This window comes from Tinamus guttatus, unplaced genomic scaffold (assembly GCF_059628265.1).
Source record: "Tinamus guttatus ecotype Peru unplaced genomic scaffold, ASM5962826v1 Tinamus_guttatus_pri_ptg000927l, whole genome shotgun sequence".
NCBI classification, from domain to species: domain Eukaryota; kingdom Metazoa; phylum Chordata; class Aves; order Tinamiformes; family Tinamidae; genus Tinamus; species Tinamus guttatus.
Window position 1 is genome coordinate 671,978 of NW_028289461.1, and position 17,635 is coordinate 689,612.

Consider the following 17,635-nt stretch of genomic DNA (forward strand, 5'->3'; position numbering starts at 1 on the left):
AAGTTCTGTTTGACACTATGCCTAAGCAGCTATACTAGCTTAATTTTCTGAAACACTGGAGTTATTTAAAACATCTAAAATTAACTAGCCTATAATTAACAATATAAATGGAGAAATGTGCTACCGAACCCTAAAGATCAAGAGACAGCAAAATCCAATCAGCATTTTGGAAAACTACTGCATCTCTACTTTTTTATTCCCACGGCACATAAATACTTCACCATCAGCAGGATTACCAGTAATGCTGAGTCTGAAGAACCTTACGCAGTCCTTCAAAACGGGAAAGGTTCTCCACGGCCGCTTTCCTGTTATTGTTAAAACCAGAAAACTTCCTTGTCAGGAAAGTCCTCTCGTTCATATACTATTTGGAAATGAGAATAAACTGACTTCATTCTGTTTGGCTGTGTGCAGTCGATCCTCATTTAAATAAAAAATTAAAGAGCCCCCAATGAAAAAATTTTGGAAAACGCTTCAACAGGCCCCTTTGTGTCAGAGACATACCCATGCATCCCAGCTGCCGCATCTGTCCTGGTGCTCAGGAGCGACCCTGTGCCACTTAGCCGATCCTGCCGGCGCTGATACAGCTTGGAGGATGCCAGCCCCTGAAGCCTCAGGCCAGCCATGGCACCCAAAGCCCCTGTGAAGGGGAATGCAGAAGGACAGCTGGAGAGAGCACCAGCAATAATGAGATTTCTATGAGTCACCTTCCTTTGGGGAGTTTCCTCTACAATTCAGAAGAGCTGAAGCAGGATGGATGGACTCCTGCTCAAGTATTGTTGCTTCATCTGACATTCTTCTACGGTGTTAAGGCTCAGACGACCTCTTTCCTGTATCCCACCAGTAGTTACCTATATAAGCAAGGACACTAGCAGTCTACACCAGCAGTTCATTCTGTGTGGGACTTGCATTATATATCTTTATAGATTCCATCACCCAGGAGGTGAGATTAAAAAAGAAAACATCCTGAGTGTTCACATAATTAGTCCATTTAAATCAGTAAGAGTCTTTGATCACAGCAACAGAAAAATACAGAAAGGAAAAAAAAAAAAAAAAAAAAAAAAACAGACTAGATCTTGACAATAAACACACTAGTTTACTGCAGGTCAGTACCTGATCGTGGCAGCTCTAAGTTGGTTCCCTGCAGGTGCTGCATCAGGCAGTCTGTTAAAGATATTGCAATCAACAGAATCTCCATTTGGAGAAAGCACACTCCAAGAAACATAAACATATAGGCTTTTGCTCTCCAAACCTCTCCATTCTGCAGATGCCGCGGAGGGCTGGGAAGCAGACGAACATACTTGGCATTCCAGCCTCCAGAGCTTTCTCTGCTGGGAACTGAACAGGGCTTTCAAACAGGAGTTCCCCTTTGTACCACTCCCCCTTGCTACCCACCCCTGTGAGACAAAGGGGGATCACATCACACAAATGACTCAGGGTGGAGGGGTAAAAAGAGTAAAAATTTGAGAATACAGAAGTCCATTTTTAAGAGAACAAAGAGAAAGGAATGGAAGATGATGAATGGTTGAATCAGCACTGCCCATGAAAATCAACTCAAGAGTCATTACAAAATAATTATTTTATAGTAAACTACAGAATCACGTTTTTATTTTTTTTTTTTTTTAGTACAGTAGGGAAATATTACATATTCCATGACTACAAGTTGACAGGATACAGGGGGGGAAAAAAGTGAGAGCAGTAAACGTGATGACAAACTATTAGATGACTATTAACGAGTAAAGATCCTTTCTGTCCTTTAAATGGAAACACGGGAGTTCGTGGGATTCAGCATAACAGGCACAGAGAACCTCACTGTTTCAAGAACTGGAAATCTGTAACCACAATATCTACAATTCACCCTATGTTTCGCTGGTAGTTCAGCCTGGGTACTGACAGCAACCTCACAGCATCATTTCATGCAACTGCATTTGTCCTTTATCCATATCTGCTACAAGATAAACAAGAACATAACTGTCCTCCAAAACAAGGGGTTTTGCTGATCATTTAAACTTCAGATATTTCAGCTCTGGCATCCCTTAGTACCATCAGCTTACAATAAGTATTGGCTTTTTTTTATGCCTTTAATAGAAGGCAAAATATCAAATCACCAAAACATTAATCTTAAAAAGTCTGGCTAAAAATCTCCTTCTCTCCCAAATGCCCAGCTTTCACTTTTCTGACTCTTATGACACAGTTTTATTGGTTTCCAAACAACCAATCTTCCACAGTGAGGTACAAATTTCGACTAAAAAAAAAAAAAAAAAAAAAAAGAGGGATTGGAAGGAAAAATACGCGAACAATCTACCCTGTCTTTCCGTCCCTCAAAACACACAAACTCACACTTCTCTCTCGCTGTCTTGCGGATAAAGGGTGCAAGAGCACAGTTTTCCTTTCTTGAAAGTGATCTTGACAGATCACTTTTGAGAGACAGGGTTGATGCCAGACTCTCACAGCAGGTTACTTTCTGCAACAAAGCAGAGCAGAAAGCAGCTAGACCTCTTCTACGCACTCATTAGTAGTTCATTCCCCTATGAGAAGCCCCTCCATATCCTCATAAAAGACTACTAAAGACCTTCCAATAAGCTAAAAATTAATCTGAAGAGTCTCAGAGAGTAGATTTGGATGGAAAAGTACCAAGACTGAAATCACTAACTCAGAAAAAACAGAAGTAGCTGCTCATAAATCAGGCAGATAAAATACCTGTTAGTTTGATGCATGTAGTTTCCAGGCTGCACCAACAATCTTTCTTCCTATTATCAACCTTTATACCCATCTCCCTCATCATCCTTCAAAACATTTTATTTGCAAATATGTCATAAAATGGACCTCATGTATAGCAGCAGCTCCTCTCCAAAATTGAAAAAAAAACTATAGTCAGAAGCTGGCCTAATACTTTCATGGAAAATAATACATTCTTATTTCTTACCTCAACTGGATTAGGAACAATCAATAAGCGTATCTGCAAATGCAGCTGTTCTTCTTTTGTTGACTGCAGGAAGTACATAGGCGTATCCAAATCCCAATTAGGCCAAGTATAGTGATGACAAAGATCTCATACAAAAGTAATGTCCTACTGTGTGCACTTAGGAAACTTTTTTCCTTAGCCTTTGTATTATCTTTACAGTCATTTCTAAAGGCAATGTAAAACAACACAGGCATTCTTTACCTTTTTTTTCTCTAATCAACACCACAACAGTAAAGTCTGAAAAGTAGAATCACAGAATGCTCAAGGTTGGAAGGGACCTCTAGAGATCATCTAGTCCAACCCCCCTGCACACGCAGGGTCACCTAGAGCACGTGGCACAGGACTGCGTCCAAGGGGGTTTGAAGATCTCCAGAGAAGGAGACTCCACAGTCTCTCTGGGCAGCCTGTTCCAGTGCTTTGTCACCCTCACTGTCAAGAAATTGTTCCTTAAGTTCCTGTGGAACTTTTGATGCTTCAGCTTGTGGCCATTTCCTCTAGTTCTATCAGTGGCCACCAATGAGAAGAGGCCGGCCCCATCCTCCTCACTGCCTCCCTTGAGGTACTTCTAGACACTGCTCAGGTCCCCTCTCAGCCTTCTCTTCTCCAGGCTGAACAGGCCCAGCTCCCTCAGCCTCTCCTCATAGGGCAGATGTTCCAGGCCCCTGATCATCCTTGTGGCCCTGCGCTGGACTCTCTCCAGCAGCTCCACATCCCTCTTGTACTGTGGAGCCTAGAACTAATTATCTAATTATTATTATGAAGTAATTATCTTCAACTCTCCTTTATTTTCTACCTAGGATATTTGACAGCATTTTTTTTTCTTTACTGGTAGTTCACAGTTCCTCTTTCTTAGGAATGAGTCCATCGCAACCAAAAAAGAAAACAGGACAAAACAGAGTAGGACAAAAAGCCAAAAATGAAAATGGGATGTTGGAGGAAAAAAAAAAAAAAAGCATCAATGCAAATATAGAAGTGATTATTTACTCATTATAAGGAAGTGCTGTGTGGCACCAAAAATCACATAAATTACATTTCTCAGTTTTGCTAAGTATATAAAGAGAGTGCTTAGAAGCAGATTATTTTTTAACGCATTACTTCTCTGGAGAGCATTCACTTCCAAATACGGTTGAGCAACATTAGGTTTAGTAAAATATATATAGGGGAATATTTCTCTAACTTCTTTCTGCTCTATTAATTTTGGATATTATTTGGAGCAGGTATGCTCAAATGGAAAGATGATTTTTTAAAGAGTTAATAGCATGCCTTTAAAATACAGAGTACTGTTGAAAGCTAGGAACTGTAATAGCTACTTTACAGTAAAGGTAAAGAGAAACAAAATAGCTCAGTCAAGGAATAGCAGTGAGAATTATTTGCAAATTCCAATGGACCTGTTTATCTCTTTCCTAGAAAGAAACCCAATCTTCACATTGCAACAGTGTAAACTCAACATGATACATTTAGTATCCAGATTTCATTCGCCAAATAGTCATCCCTCTTAATAATTTAACACTATGAGTTAAGAATTTTACACATCTTTCTTTGCATTTTCTGGAATTACGTTTTCCCTAATGCTACAATTAAGTAAAGAAAATTACTGCAGCTATTTAAGTTTAGGAGATGCTCTCTGCAACTGAAAGGGACAGGACGATGGGACACTTGAAAAGGATTTTCCATCTTAACTACTATTAAGGCATCACTAATCACAGTTCCTACAAGTGCATCCTTCTGTGTTCTCATTTAACCAAAAAAGTGAAAAAGTGCTCATTCTCCCATTTTCCTCTTCTTAATGCAGCAAAATCATTCAATTCCACATGCCAAGAGTTTCAACACTAGAGAGTCATTTATGCACGTGTCCCATCCCCTTTTTGAAGCCCTGAATCCTTCTATCTTACATAATGCTGACAAATATTATCCAATATTTGGCCATAATTCAGTACAGCAGCCTATAGGAAAGCCTAAGGAAGGAAGTTCTCAGTGGTAAATTATTTCTAATGACTTAAGACTCAGCCCCACAATGAAAACAACACTAAACATGGTGCTTGTCAAGCGGTATTAGTCTTGCAAGGGGCTGAGCAATGCCAGTGTTTCATAAACAGGGAAAACCGGTACAGATTTCGTTCTGTTGGCAAACAGCTACTCTAAATGGATTATACTATTACCAAGGAAAAAGCCAGCTGCATCACAGCTATGATAAATCTTTTGTCTCTGATAGTCCCCAAGACAGAATAATTAACTGTTCCATGCCTGACAGAGATTTGGAAATGTTCATAGGTTTATCCTGCAAAATATGTCAACTTTCTGCATTTATACAATTCACTTTTCGAATGCTAAAAGCCAAAGCCTTCTTATTTCAACAATCAAATAAAACACACTTGAGGGAAAGAAGAGAGAAATCCTGTGTTATTTTGGAGGATTGCACGTTCTACAGCTCCTTTGGCTCAGCTACTTTGGAAGGCTCCACAAAACGCCATGCTTTTATCAAAGCTTCTTATTGAATACAGGGTTGCACCTTAAAATGTAGGTTTCTGAGGCAGTATGGGAAAGAGGGACACAAGGATGACTGTCCTCAATAATCTCCCACTCTCCTCTGCAGCTGAGTGACTCACTTGGGGTAAAATATTTTATTCTAAGCAATACTACACACCAGACCTACAGGAACAGAACTATCTGAGTTCATAGAGCCAAAAATCATCTCCCGCTACTTGTATTCATTGAGGAATTGCATTGGTACCCAATGGCTGTGAACAGTGAGGATTTGTGTAGTTATAAGGAAATGAATGTGCACTGGTAAATATGCACCCTCTCATGGCTGCGTGGAACAAAAAGGGACTATTAAAATAAAGAAGACAATTCAATGAAAAACCACGTGGTGAAAAGTGTCAAGAATATGCATAACCACCCGCCAAGATAAACTTGTCACCGGAGACAGCAAAAATGAAAGAACATCCACCCAATGTGGGATGTAACAATCATTCAGATTATTATTGTACCTAACAACCCACAAAATATGTCGAGTACTGGATAACGATAAAAAGTGGCATAATCCAAGTCTGATGACTTTATACAGCAGGGAAAAAAAATATATGTTTATGAAGCTCTCTGAACCTGTGTTTCTACACATAAAGAAAAATGTTTTAAGATAAGGGTAAAGATAGTGGTATCCAGAAGGAAGAGTAGCCTAGGAAAGGCATCTTATTAATTTTCATATTACTTTGTGCAAATAAACTTGTTTTTATAAAATGCCTTGAAGAAAAGTGTGACAAACAGCTTTAAAACGTCTGTGTTTATTCTAGGGATGTGGCGACAAGCGTCAGAGTGCAACGTTCGAACCCCCGGGAGCCGCCAGCGCACGCCTTCCCCACTGCCCTGCTCCTTCCCCTCTGTCAGGCAGCTCCGCAGAGCTCGCCAGCTCCAGCGCAGGAGGAGCCTCGAGCTCAACGCGGGGCTTCGGAGCAGCCCTCGGGGGGCGCCGCGCGGAGGCCAGCGCCAGGCTCGGGCGCCCGCGGGCCGGGATGGCGGAGCCGCTCCGCACAGTCCCGGCTGCCCTGCCGGGCCCGCCGCCGCGCTCCCCGCCGAGAGGAAGGGCTCGGCGCCGCCGCCGCCGCGCTCCGCTCTGCCCCGCGCCCGCTCCCGAGCCGCTGCCCCCGGCAGCGCCCGCTCCGCGCCGCCCGGCCCCGCTCCCGCCTTACCTGCCCGTCATGGCGGCTCGGCCCCGGCACGGCACGGCTCAGCTCGGTCCCGGCTCGGCGCGGCTCGGCGCGGCCCAGGCCCCGCCCCGGCCCGGGCCCCCTGCGCGTGGGCGGCGGCCGCGGCCCCCGGTGACTCAGGGCGGCCCCCCCGGGCCGCGCATATTTTTCCTATAAAGGGAAAGAAAAAGTGAGCGGCAGAGGGGGTTCCTGCGGGTCCCCGTGCAGGGAGGGGAGAGCGGCCGCCCCGGGCAGGAGCTGGAGCCGCTAAAAGACGTGGCGCCTCCTGCCACCACCGCAGCTGTCCTCGCTGTACGCGGCTTAGGAGGAGGCAAAAGTTTCACGGGGTGGGTTAGCTCCAGGACAGCAGCAAACACAGCTGGAATACTATCTTGGCATTAATTAGGGATTGTGCTCCCTGGAAAAAAAAAACAACCCTTCAAAATCCAGCTTTTTCAGTAACATCACAGCCCCTCTCCTTATGATTGAACTTTGTCCTGGGCATATTCTCTAGCATGGTAACGCAATGCTAAACTAATCCCCCAAAAGGGTCGGGGAATCTCAGGTCCAAAAGTGATCTCAAACTTTACTTCTGTTTTCTAAGGCAACGGGTATGATGTAACTCAACATGACTATCAATATCTTTTAAAACGTTGGGACTGATGATGGCAGCTCTGTGATCCCTGCATTTCGCAGTGTACAAACATCTCCCTTGCAGCCCTACAGTAAACATTAAGAATCATACAGGTTAAGCTTCACATCTAGTATTTTAACTATATAATTAAAATACTATGTGAAGAACCGAGCCAGATGTTCTCGCTCTGGTTTTATGTTTGTTTGGGCAATAGAGCAGGTAATAGATTAACTTCCTAGTAAGCATTCAGTGACTTAAAGTAAATGCTAGAAGGAAGACAGTAATTTGTAGACAAGTTCTTAGTCATTCTTTGCATCAGAGGCACTTTCATATCCTGTTATCCCTTTATCTGGGCATTTAACAATATTTAGTATTTTCTTGATGCCATGTTTTAGAGGGAAAAAAAAGAGATTACTCAGACTGGATGCCCCAGGACAGAGGCAGCCAGATGACTCAACCACAGTCTCAAAAAAGCAAAGCAAGTCCTCGTCTCCCCGCTAACACCTAATCACTGCACAACCCTTTCCCCTGCGTGGTGTCCCACGGGGCTGGGTGCGAGCTACACCCACGTCAAACGCTGCCTCTGCCTCACTGAACGGCGCCTTCCCGCGGCGCCGCCGCCTCAGCGCTCCGCCCAACGGCCGCCCCGCCGCGCGCGCTGCCCGCCGCGCATGCGCCGCTCCCCGCTCCGCCGCCATGTGACGGCGCCGCCCTGCCCCGCCCCGCGCGGCCGCGGCGTGAGATGGCGGCGGGCGCCGCGCTGTAGGCGGCGGCGGGGCCATGGCGGACCTGGGCCGGCAGCTGCGGGAGTACCTGGCACAGGGGAAGGCGGGCGGCGGCTCCAGCTCCAGCGCGGCGCCGGAGAGCAGCCCGGAGACCCAGGCGGCGGCGGCACCACCGAGCGGCGGCGCGGCGGGGGGCAGCTGGCCGTGGGCGGCCGAGGAGGACCCGTGGCTGCCGGGGCTGTCGCGCTGGCAGCGGCTGGCGGGCGGCGGGCTGTGCGCGCTGCTGGCGGCGCTGTGCTGGGCGCTCGCCGCGCTCTACGCGCCGCTGCTGCTGCTGCGCGCCCGCAAGTTCGCGCTGCTCTGGTCGCTGGGGTCCGCGTGCGGCCTGGGCGCCGCGGCGCTGCTGCGGGGGCCGCGCCGGCTGCTGCGGGAGCCCGGCGGCGCCGCGCTGCTCTACGTGGCGGCGCTGGGCGGCACCTTGTACGCGGCGCTGGCGCTGCGCAGCGCGGCCCTCGCGGTGCTGGGCGCCGCCGCGCAGCTGGGCGCCGCCGTGGCCGCGCTGCCCGGCGGCGCCGCCGGCCTGCGCCGCCTGGGCCGCGTGCTGGGCCCGGCGCTGCGCCGCCGCGCCGCCGCCGCGCTGCCGGTGTGAGCCCGCCCCGGCGCCGCTGCGAACCGTGAGTGAGGCGGCGGCGGCGGCGCCCGGCCCGCAGGACGCGCCTGGTGCGGCGGGAGCGGGGCTGCGCGGGGGGCGCTTAGCGGGCGGGCGTGCCGGCTCGTGGCCGCCGGAGCGGCTGCCGCCGCTGACCCGCATTACCCTCCTTAAACGGGGCGGGGGGGGGGGGGGGGGGACTTAAAATTCCCTCCAGTAAATAAAACGAACATTCCTGAGGCCGCGGGTCAGAAAGCGTCTCCTTAACTGCAAGGGGAAGGCAGCCCCCTCGCCTGCGGTGGTGCAAGGAGAGGTGTGGGGGTGGCTGAGGTGAGGCAGCAGCTACCCGGAGCCTCGGCTCCTCACCCTTCCCTGGGGCGCCTTGTTTTGGGGTTCAGCCCCTCACCCTTCCCCAGAGTACCCTGCTTTGGACCTCAACTCGTCACCCTTTCCCCAGGACCCTCCACTTTTGGCCCCAGCTCCTCACCCTTTCCCGGGGCACTCCACTTTTGGCCTCAGCTTCTCGCCCTTCCCGGGGGCGCCCCGCTCTGGACCTCAGGCAGGAGCTGCTCGGCGGCGCCACAGCACAACCTGCTCGTAAGCCCCATAGCCTATTCTGATCTCTTAACATCTTAAAAGGCATCAATTGGCATTCAGTAGGGTGCTGCAGGGGCTGACAGAGCCCTTGGGTTGCTCGTGGGTACATGAGGCAGCCAGGCCTGCCCGAGCATCTCCCTGCCCTCCTGGCCATGTGTAGCTCATAAACTAAAGCCAAACACGGGCAGAGTTGTCTGCGCTGCTCCCTTAGGGGTTACCCTAATCATAGTATTTACTCTGAAATAGCTGGAAATTGTAAAATGGGAGAGGGCTTAAATGTACATAAAATGCTTTAATAAAAATTGTATACAAAATGCCAGTATAGATGTGCCGCTAAGGATCAATTCTTTTTTTCCTTAAAAATACAAGTCAGCCCTATCTGGAACAAGCAGAAAATTAGTTCTCTCATTTCTTAACTTCCAAGCCTCAATATCTAACAGTTTATTTCTAACAACATCAAGTTAAACCTCAGATGGTGAAGCTCTACATTAGCATTTAGAGTATAAGAATTCTGCATAGAGTGCTATTTTCTTACTAGCTTAAACCATCCAAGAGCTTGAACTGAACTTAAAACCCTCCCCCCCTTAAATACTTTTTGCAGCAATGGCAGGTTGTGTTGGCACAGCCGGGGAAGCTAGTGCTCCTGTTTCTTCTGCTATGCTGCAACCCTTCAAGACTTTGCAAGGAAGTTAGGAGAATGCTTGATTATCCAGATCTCTCAAGACTTGCTCTGCATAGCAAGATCGTGACTTCTCTTTCAAACCTTAAAAAGTGGCAGTTTTCGTTATTTAAGTTACCCTCAACAGTGGTTGTTAAGTTAAAACCACCCCTGCTGGAAAAAAAATGAGCCTTTGCCCTTCAGCCTAGATAGAGAAAGTGGGGTTTCCTATAATTTAACCTGTTTTGGTAGCAGGCTGTGATATAGTTGGGTTGAGAAGCTCACTAACTCGGAAATCAGTTTACAAAAGCAACTTTTGAGGCTTTTAAGACAATTTTGGAAAACAAGCTTTTCCTAACAATTGAATCACTGATACTTAGCATTAAAACTTAACAGAGTTAGAATCTATTCTTCTGTGGGTAGAGGTAAAACTAGTTTGTTTCTTTGCAGGGAAATAACGTATCAAGTCAGATTCATCCCAGCCGTGTCCTAGCTAGTTCCTTTAATAGCTCCATCACTAGAGCCCCGTGACAAGAATTTTGCTGGCTAAAAGTTCTTCACTGTAATCGTCACGAGACATTTTGCATGATACAAGTTACAAACTAGGAGAGACGCCTACTTCTGACTGAAGCAAGAGAACAGCAGACGGGCAGCCACGCTCTGCGCTCTTGCAGTAAGATCAGGACTTAGACCTGTCTTAGAACGACAAATCAGGTACAAGATCTGCTCCATACTGGCCCTTCACTGCAGTATCTTTGTCACCTTCCTGAGAGCTGGCTTTAGGATATGTATTTTCATGATGCGCTTCTCACTGAGGATTTGGATACAAAAGGAGCGATGTTTAGAAATACCTTTTGATATGGGGAAATACATTTTTTTAATGGGGAAAACTGAAACATGGTTGGCAAGCAGCTTTATTATGAAATGTGAAAAACAGGAATAACCCCTCTTCTTCCCATCCCAGTTAAAAACTATCAGTATTGCAAAGAAGTAAAACTAGGAAAAAATACCTCAGAGAAAAAGATGCTTAAAAACTTTAAGGAAGTGACCAACTAACAAAGTTTGCACTTCAGTATTTGTGTGCACCAGCTTGTATAGAAAACCCGTATCTTTAAACAGTGTGCTACAGCCACTCTAAAGCATATGCATCCATATTCGTCAAGCTGCTAAACTTCTGTCCTCCACAATTTATGGAAACCGGTGCTATGGTGAACGGGAATATTTGATCCAAAGTGAAGTACAGAATGACAATGTTTGCCAAGCTCTCTATTTTGCTAGGTTATAGCTCATACAGTCTATGACAACTTTCTGAATGGTGTTCCACATTTTTTCTCTTTCAGGATTGTAGAATAGCAAGCAGCGGTGATTTCCTGTGTTTCGGAATTTTAACATCAGCACCACTTGTTACCGATAGAAGCTGTGGCTAAAGGTGAAAGAGAATGTTTACCTCTGCATGATAAACCCCTAAATTAGGAATAAGGCATTAGCTTTTTGTACTGTGGAAGATTCAGGAGGTAGTTCTGTTGCTCCATCTGATAGACAAATTTGCTTAAAGATGCTGCTTTTTATGGTTCTAGGTGAGTAAAGAATCACACACTGCATGGCTTTTTTTTGGTTAATTTTTGCGCAAATTACATTCTGTATTCATACAAAAACAACGTAACTTTTCTGACAAACTGTACATATAGAAACAAGTTTTTGTCTGGAAGTGAACTGAAATCTGTGGAGGTGCTCCATGTCTTACAACACTAAAAAAAATTCCAGCTCTTCACAAAACAAAGTAGGTAAAAGAAGGTGAGAAAAATGGGGCCAGAGAGGACAAAATGGAAACCTAGCTGCAGTATTGCAGCCAGTAGCAGTTGATTGATCTATGAAAAGACCCTTGTTAGGAACTAAAGCACATTCAGTTATCCCAGTTAGGAATCCAGATTTGTGGTGCTGTGGGTTTACTTTCTCCTTGAGTCCAGAGTAGGAGTTATTTAAATATTGTCCAGCAAGGACTGGGTGTGACCCAGTCAAAGCCACTTCTATCGTCCTCTTCCACCACCCCTAGATGCTCCTCTTCTTGACTGACCAGAGTTCATGTTGCTTCCTCTTCCCCAGTTACTCCCGCTCCTTCCTCTGGAAGGGTTATTGCCTCCTGGAGGGCCTCCACCAAAAGCTTCATCCCTGTGGAATCCATCGTGATGGTCTCCATCCAAGGAGCTAGACCTCCCGGATTTTGGCACTCTCTGCGAAGGTCCTGAACCTCCTCGTCCTAAAAATGAAGCACAGTCAGTTACTGATGCTGTAGTTTAAACCACATCTCTGCTCAGACATACTACATGCCTAACTAGTTCTCATGGTATAAAGATTGAGTGACATTACTGGTTCATTCTGTTTTTTTTTTTTTTTTTTTTTTTTTGCTAGAAATAATGGAAAAATGTTCTGTTTCACTACTAAGCATGAACAAACTGTATCAGCTCTCATTGCCAGGTACATGAGGATTTTATGCTTCTCACTGATTTATTTATTTATTTATCAGTACTAAAAAGTCAGCAGCTCAAATTAACACAAGGAATACTTTGAAGAAAATAATGAGAAATGCTTAATGGACAAATTTGCTACAGGTAGATTAGAATATTTATGCTCTGTTTTAGCGAAAGATATTTTTTGTGGACTGTGTTTGGTTCTGTGCAAAATAAGTGACCAAGCTTATAGTCCATAAAGTTTATATCCCCACAAGACTTTAGCAGTACAACTGAAGGTGACAGAATCCTTATTTGAAAAGGTTTTGCTCATATTGGTCATGAATCTTTCCATCACTGTGCTTAACTTTCGTTAGGACAACAAAGAATTGTCTAGGCACAACAAGTGTAGCAGGTAACGCTTGTTTGGAGTTCAGTAAAGCATCTGAGAGGGTTGACAAATTATTAGTGAAACTGGAGAAGGATTCCTAGAGCTTTGATAAGAAGCTAGTTAAATGGGAGCAACAGACAGTTTTGAAAGGAAAAGTACTGATGCAGAAAGAGTTTACTAATGGAATTTTATTTTAAAAAAATCTGTAATTTTATTTTAAAAACCTGCAAAGCCTCCCGATGATACACTGTAAGTACTGTCTGTAGAGAGGGCTGTCCTGTCATTTGATACTGGGTTTGAGAACATGATATTCCGTGGCATTGGTGGCCAGGCTGTGTAGCTGAGGACTAGCAACCACCTCAACTATAGACTGAGCTGAGCTTTTGGAAGCAACTGAGAAGGCTCTCGGCCGCTGGTCACAATCGGTTTCTCTATGAAGATGTTGTTAAAATAGTTATAATAATTAAAGCCTTTAATTTTTTAGGAGAAAAGGGAACAAAAGGTGTTGGCAGGGCTAGCAGGATACCCCTGGGAAGTTTGCACACACAGCAATAGGCTCTGCACTAGCTATTGGACTCCACAAGAAGATGGTTTGTGAGTTACAGTAGTTAGTTCTACATCACGTTCATGTTCATTAGCAGTGAAAAAAGGCAAATACAACACTAGGAGCTATTAGGGAAGAATGGAGAAAATAGAACACAACCAAGCCAACTGCAGAAGTCCATGGTTAAACCACAGCTTAAATAGAGTGGGCAATACCTATTTGTCCCATTTAATTTACAAACACTTAATTTAAAAAAGGGTAAACTTAAACTGGAAAGGCTATAGACAGATTAAATAAGAATAGGAAAAGCTACAGAACAGCTTTAGTTAGGTCTGGTGATAAGTCGTCAGTGGATGTGTGCATGTCAAAAGTTTTTGTTTTTTTCATAAAGCTATTAGAGAGGCACACAGAAATAACTCTCAAAAGCAGTTAAATATAAAGATAATATTACAGGATGTCCCTGAACTACAAAGATGCTCAGAGAGCATTTCAGGGACCTATCATTATAGGCCTTTCCCTAGCTGAGAATATTAACTGACTACAAGTTAGAAACAACTAATCTGAAACACCAGGAAAAAAGGCTCTTAACAAGAGTTTTCCTTTTAGACTCACAGGGAGCCAAAAACTTACGACTTTTGAATGGGAGCACAGGACATTTAAGCAGAGGATTATCTGATGCCAAAAACAGTAACAGGATCTGGACTTGGAAAATCACTTCTATCTCATTTCCTATAAGACTCATCTGCATCTGTACAGTTGGTGAGATTAAATATTTATTTTATATGCATAAAATTCAATTCTTACTCCCCTCTGAATATGAGCTCAGTAAGCTTTACTGTTGAAAATGTACCAGTGTTGCATAAGGTCCTCAACATGAAGGCTTCTTACCTTTCCCTCTCTCCTCCGGAGGCCCAGCGGGTGCATCCATCTCTCTGTGGTCAGAGGTGCCTGGTCCATCATGCCAGGGCCGTTTGCGTGGAGGCAGCGAGGCCATGTCCATGCCCTGGAGCGAAGAGGAGCGTTCTCTGTTAGCTGGAGAGTGTCCATCATGAGGAGGGTGATCTGGACGAGGCCCTGGGCGTGACAAGAAGAAACAGGATCATAAGTAATGTTCATCTGATCGTTATTCCTAATTTTGGAGTTAACCACATTATTTGGTCCTCAACTTTGTAACTTAATTCCCCCCTCCCCAACAGTGGAATGAACAAACAGCTGAAAAGACTGTTAGAAAGCTTGATAAGATGATGATGGGCTTCAAACAAACTGTAAAAGAAGATAGGAAAGGAGAAAATGATAGATCTAAAAGATTCACTTTAGGATTAAATATTTTCATATATTTTAGTCAAGAGGGAACCACATATTCATCTTTGCTTTTTCATATGTCATTTGTACTCATTTTTTCATGACACTCCAAAAATCTGTTTCAACCCTACAAGGAGTTCCCATTCACAATTAGTACTGCTGGTAATGCAAATATTAACATCCAAGCTGTCTGTCATTGTAGCTGAAAACCTGAAAACCTTTAAACAGGAAAAACAATAGTGAAGTTGCCATCATAAAGAAGGATTACTATGATATTAATAGAGGTCTCAAAACACATGATCTGACAAGATATGCTTCAGCCATTCGCTGCTGGCAACAACAGACAGTTCAGAACTGTGTAAGAATGGAAGTCGAAAATCAAGACTTTAGGGCCACAATCATTTCTTTTCTCTGTTCAGTGAGATGGCTGCATTTTACAGCCAGTCACATTCTGGCCAGTTAAGTTCTTTCTAGATTTAGAAAGTCCCAAAGAACTAAGTATCGCCTTTCAGGTAGGAAAGGGAGCGGAACAAGCATGTGAGATACAGAATTAAAAGGTGCCCCTTTTAAAAATTGCCTATTCAATAGACTTCTTTTAAACAGCCATCCTTTTATCTAACACAAAGCCCACCAGATTTTTTACCTGGCTCTCTGTTTCCATCCCAGGATTCTGGTTTCCGTCCTCCTTCAAAACGTGGAAATTCATCTGGAGTTGGAAGCAGACCCTTCCGGCCTCCTGAGCAGCAAGAGATGCAGGAGACAGGAGTGAGAAGAGACGCTGCACTCACGAAACTTTTGTAATTTGTCCAAGAAATGTCTTTGCACCCTCAAGGTCCATTTCGGTATGGAAGAACGTTCCCTCACCTCTGAGAGCACCACGACCTCGTCCCCGAACACCGTGGTCCCTTCCTCTCGCGTTTTCATCGGGAGAGTCAAAAGTGTCATCTGGCCCAAAATCTTCAGGACCAGGAAAGCCGTCTCTCCCCCTGGGTCCCCGGCCCTCGTGTCTTGAGGGTCCTCCTCTTCTGAAGCTACAAAAAAGAACATAGTACAAATGTGGGTTTTTTTAGGCAGCATTTACATTGATAAACTTGAATCATCTTCACTTTAATAATGTACTTGTTTCAGAACCATTTTACTTAACACTGTAGTGCATACAATTACTACAACAGGATTTAGGGACAAAGGCGCTCATTTTCTATGAGCACCTTGCTTATTTTTTAAAGTTTTCACTTGTAATTTCTTTTGTTGTGTTTTTCATACAAGAAACATATTATCAAATATACTACATTCACTTAATGAAAAGGCAAAAGAATATATCAGTGAGTGATGTTAGATATAAGGTAAGCAAGAGAACAAGTGAATTTCCCTAGCTGTAGTGGTCTTATTTTCCGTTTCCTTTTCTCCTTTCATTATAGTGATAAAAACAAACTGAGAGTTACAGGCAGTTAGCAAGAGTCATGGCTACAGAGTAACATGTCAGCATCTAAATTCTATTTATTTGGATTCTTCTGCTGTAACATTCTCTTATGCAGTCAGTTCTTAAGGATCCAAGTTGGTAATTCTAGCAAAAAATCCTAGACTGCACTTGGCTCTGTAATGATGATGGTTGCTCAAAGTGCACAGGGACATCCTACAGGCCGAAGAGTAGTTTATTCTAAAGTGCAATAGCGAAAAATTGTCTTGCAAAATGTAGCTATCATGACACTGAAGTTGTTTTTTTCCTTCTAGAAGGTACCATGGCATCTTCAGTGATCTGATCTGACTGGGTTCTGTACCTTTTCTAAAACTAGTTCTCCCAGTATTGTACTGGGGTTTTAACTGAGATCTTCAGAGAGAAGAATGGTTCACACTGAACCGCCAAATGCCATTTCAGGTAAGCCTGTGGATGGCTGCATGAACGCTCTAGCCGTTTTGCTCTAGCAGTTTTGGTTTTTGCAGTCCCAGTGCGTAAACACTTGGAGCGCTGGCAAGAGCGCAGCCACGTTCTGCGCATCCCTGCATCCCCAGGCGTGCGCGCGAGCCGCGGCGGAGCGGTGGGCTCAGCGCGAGCTCCGTGCGAGCACCGGCGAGGCGTTAAGGCGGTGCAGGCCCTGCTCCGGGCGCCCTCGCGCTCCGCTCCCGCTACTCCTGCCCGCCCCTCAGCAACACCTCTGTCCTCGCCCCTTCACACTGCTGCCCCCATCCCCTCCTGTCCCCGTGCCACACTGGCCAAACCTCAGCAATATTCAGATAGTCTTGCCTTTGTGCAACATCCCCTTCCCCAGCTCATTAAAGACACAGTGCATCCTATTACAAGCAAAACTTTAGATACTTTTATTTAGAATTTTAACAACATTAACCTTTTAATTACAAATTTAAATATTTTAACAGTAGTCATAACACAATACAATATTTTTAAACTTTTACATTTTTTTTAATTAAAAACAATAGGTCTGTCTCCGCCTCCCAGAAAACAAACACAATACAGAGAGGAGGCTGCTGTGCCTATATAGGTACAACAGTGGATGGAGGGAGTGCTGCGTATGGACAATGAACCATTTTACATTAGCTTAGATGATTTGGGAAAACAAACTGAACAGTTTCAGGTACAAATGGTTCAAATAACCACAGAGCAATATTGTTCAGCCTTGAAACAGCACAGTCCTCTACGTGTTCTTTAGAGGGTCTCCCATTTTAATACTGACATGGTGTGATTCTGCTTAGCTTGAAATTACCAAGATTTGCAACACAAGGTCCTATGGCTACCAGGAATAGCGCCTTTCCTTTTGCAGTCAGGCAGCCTTGTGGCCACAGTTCAGTTTTGAGGTCTACCATACCTACACCTGACATAGCCACAGTGCCTAATATTGTCTCATACAAATCCTTTCTCACTTATGCACATCAGTCACACGTGAAACCCTGCCTTGTATAGGGCTCGGTTCCTGTTTTGACTGCTCTCGGGTCGTCTTCCTTGCGGCCTAGGACCTTAGCGTACAGAACTACACACTGTGCAGATTAGCAGGCAGGAAGAGGCAGGTCTCTGCAGTAGAAGCATCGT

At 44.9% G+C, this 17,635-nt stretch overlaps 3 protein-coding genes and 1 long non-coding RNA gene across 5 annotated transcripts in view; 2 read left to right on the top strand and 2 right to left on the bottom strand.

Moving 5' to 3' along the window:
• Positions 1-6,684, bottom strand: part of LIMS2 (LIM zinc finger domain containing 2) — a 30,201-nt gene extending 23,517 nt beyond the window's left edge. The window contains exon 1 of one of the 2 annotated variants that reach the window (XM_088538092.1): positions 6,652-6,684. In XM_088538092.1, the coding sequence (XP_088394218.1) occupies positions 6,652-6,662 (11 nt within the window). In that variant the 5' untranslated portion in view covers positions 6,663-6,684. Of the gene's footprint in view, positions 1-501; positions 688-6,651 lie in introns of those variants that run through there. The other variant, XM_088538093.1, reaches the window with a different exon arrangement.
• Positions 6,685-8,003: 1,319 nt separating this feature from the next.
• Positions 8,004-8,656, top strand: SFT2D3 (SFT2 domain containing 3). Its single transcript, XM_088538104.1, has one exon. The coding sequence runs from the start codon at positions 8,063-8,065 to the stop codon at positions 8,654-8,656; it is 594 nt and encodes a 197-aa protein (XP_088394230.1). The 5' UTR covers positions 8,004-8,062.
• Positions 8,657-11,512: 2,856 nt separating this feature from the next.
• Positions 11,513-17,635, bottom strand: part of WDR33 (WD repeat domain 33) — a 62,861-nt gene continuing 56,738 nt past the window's right edge. Inside the window, exons 20-23 of the mRNA XM_088538095.1 lie at positions 15,460-15,626; positions 15,239-15,331; positions 14,182-14,367; positions 11,513-12,168 (exon numbers count right to left, since the gene is read on the bottom strand). Of these exons, the coding sequence (XP_088394221.1) occupies positions 11,939-12,168; positions 14,182-14,367; positions 15,239-15,331; positions 15,460-15,626 (676 nt within the window). The 3' untranslated portion in view covers positions 11,513-11,938. The remainder of the gene's footprint in view (positions 12,169-14,181; positions 14,368-15,238; positions 15,332-15,459; positions 15,627-17,635) is intronic.
• Positions 14,263-15,426, top strand: LOC148591169 (uncharacterized). Its single transcript, XR_015914108.1, has 2 exons — positions 14,263-14,398; positions 15,262-15,426. It is a non-coding gene; the product is annotated as an uncharacterized LOC148591169 (long non-coding RNA).

Bases quoted from the DNA above. Each gene is read 5' to 3' on its own strand.
- SFT2D3 (XM_088538104.1), top strand. From the start codon at position 8,063: ATGGCGGACCTGGGCCGGCAGCTGCGGGAGTACCTGGCACAGGGGAAG.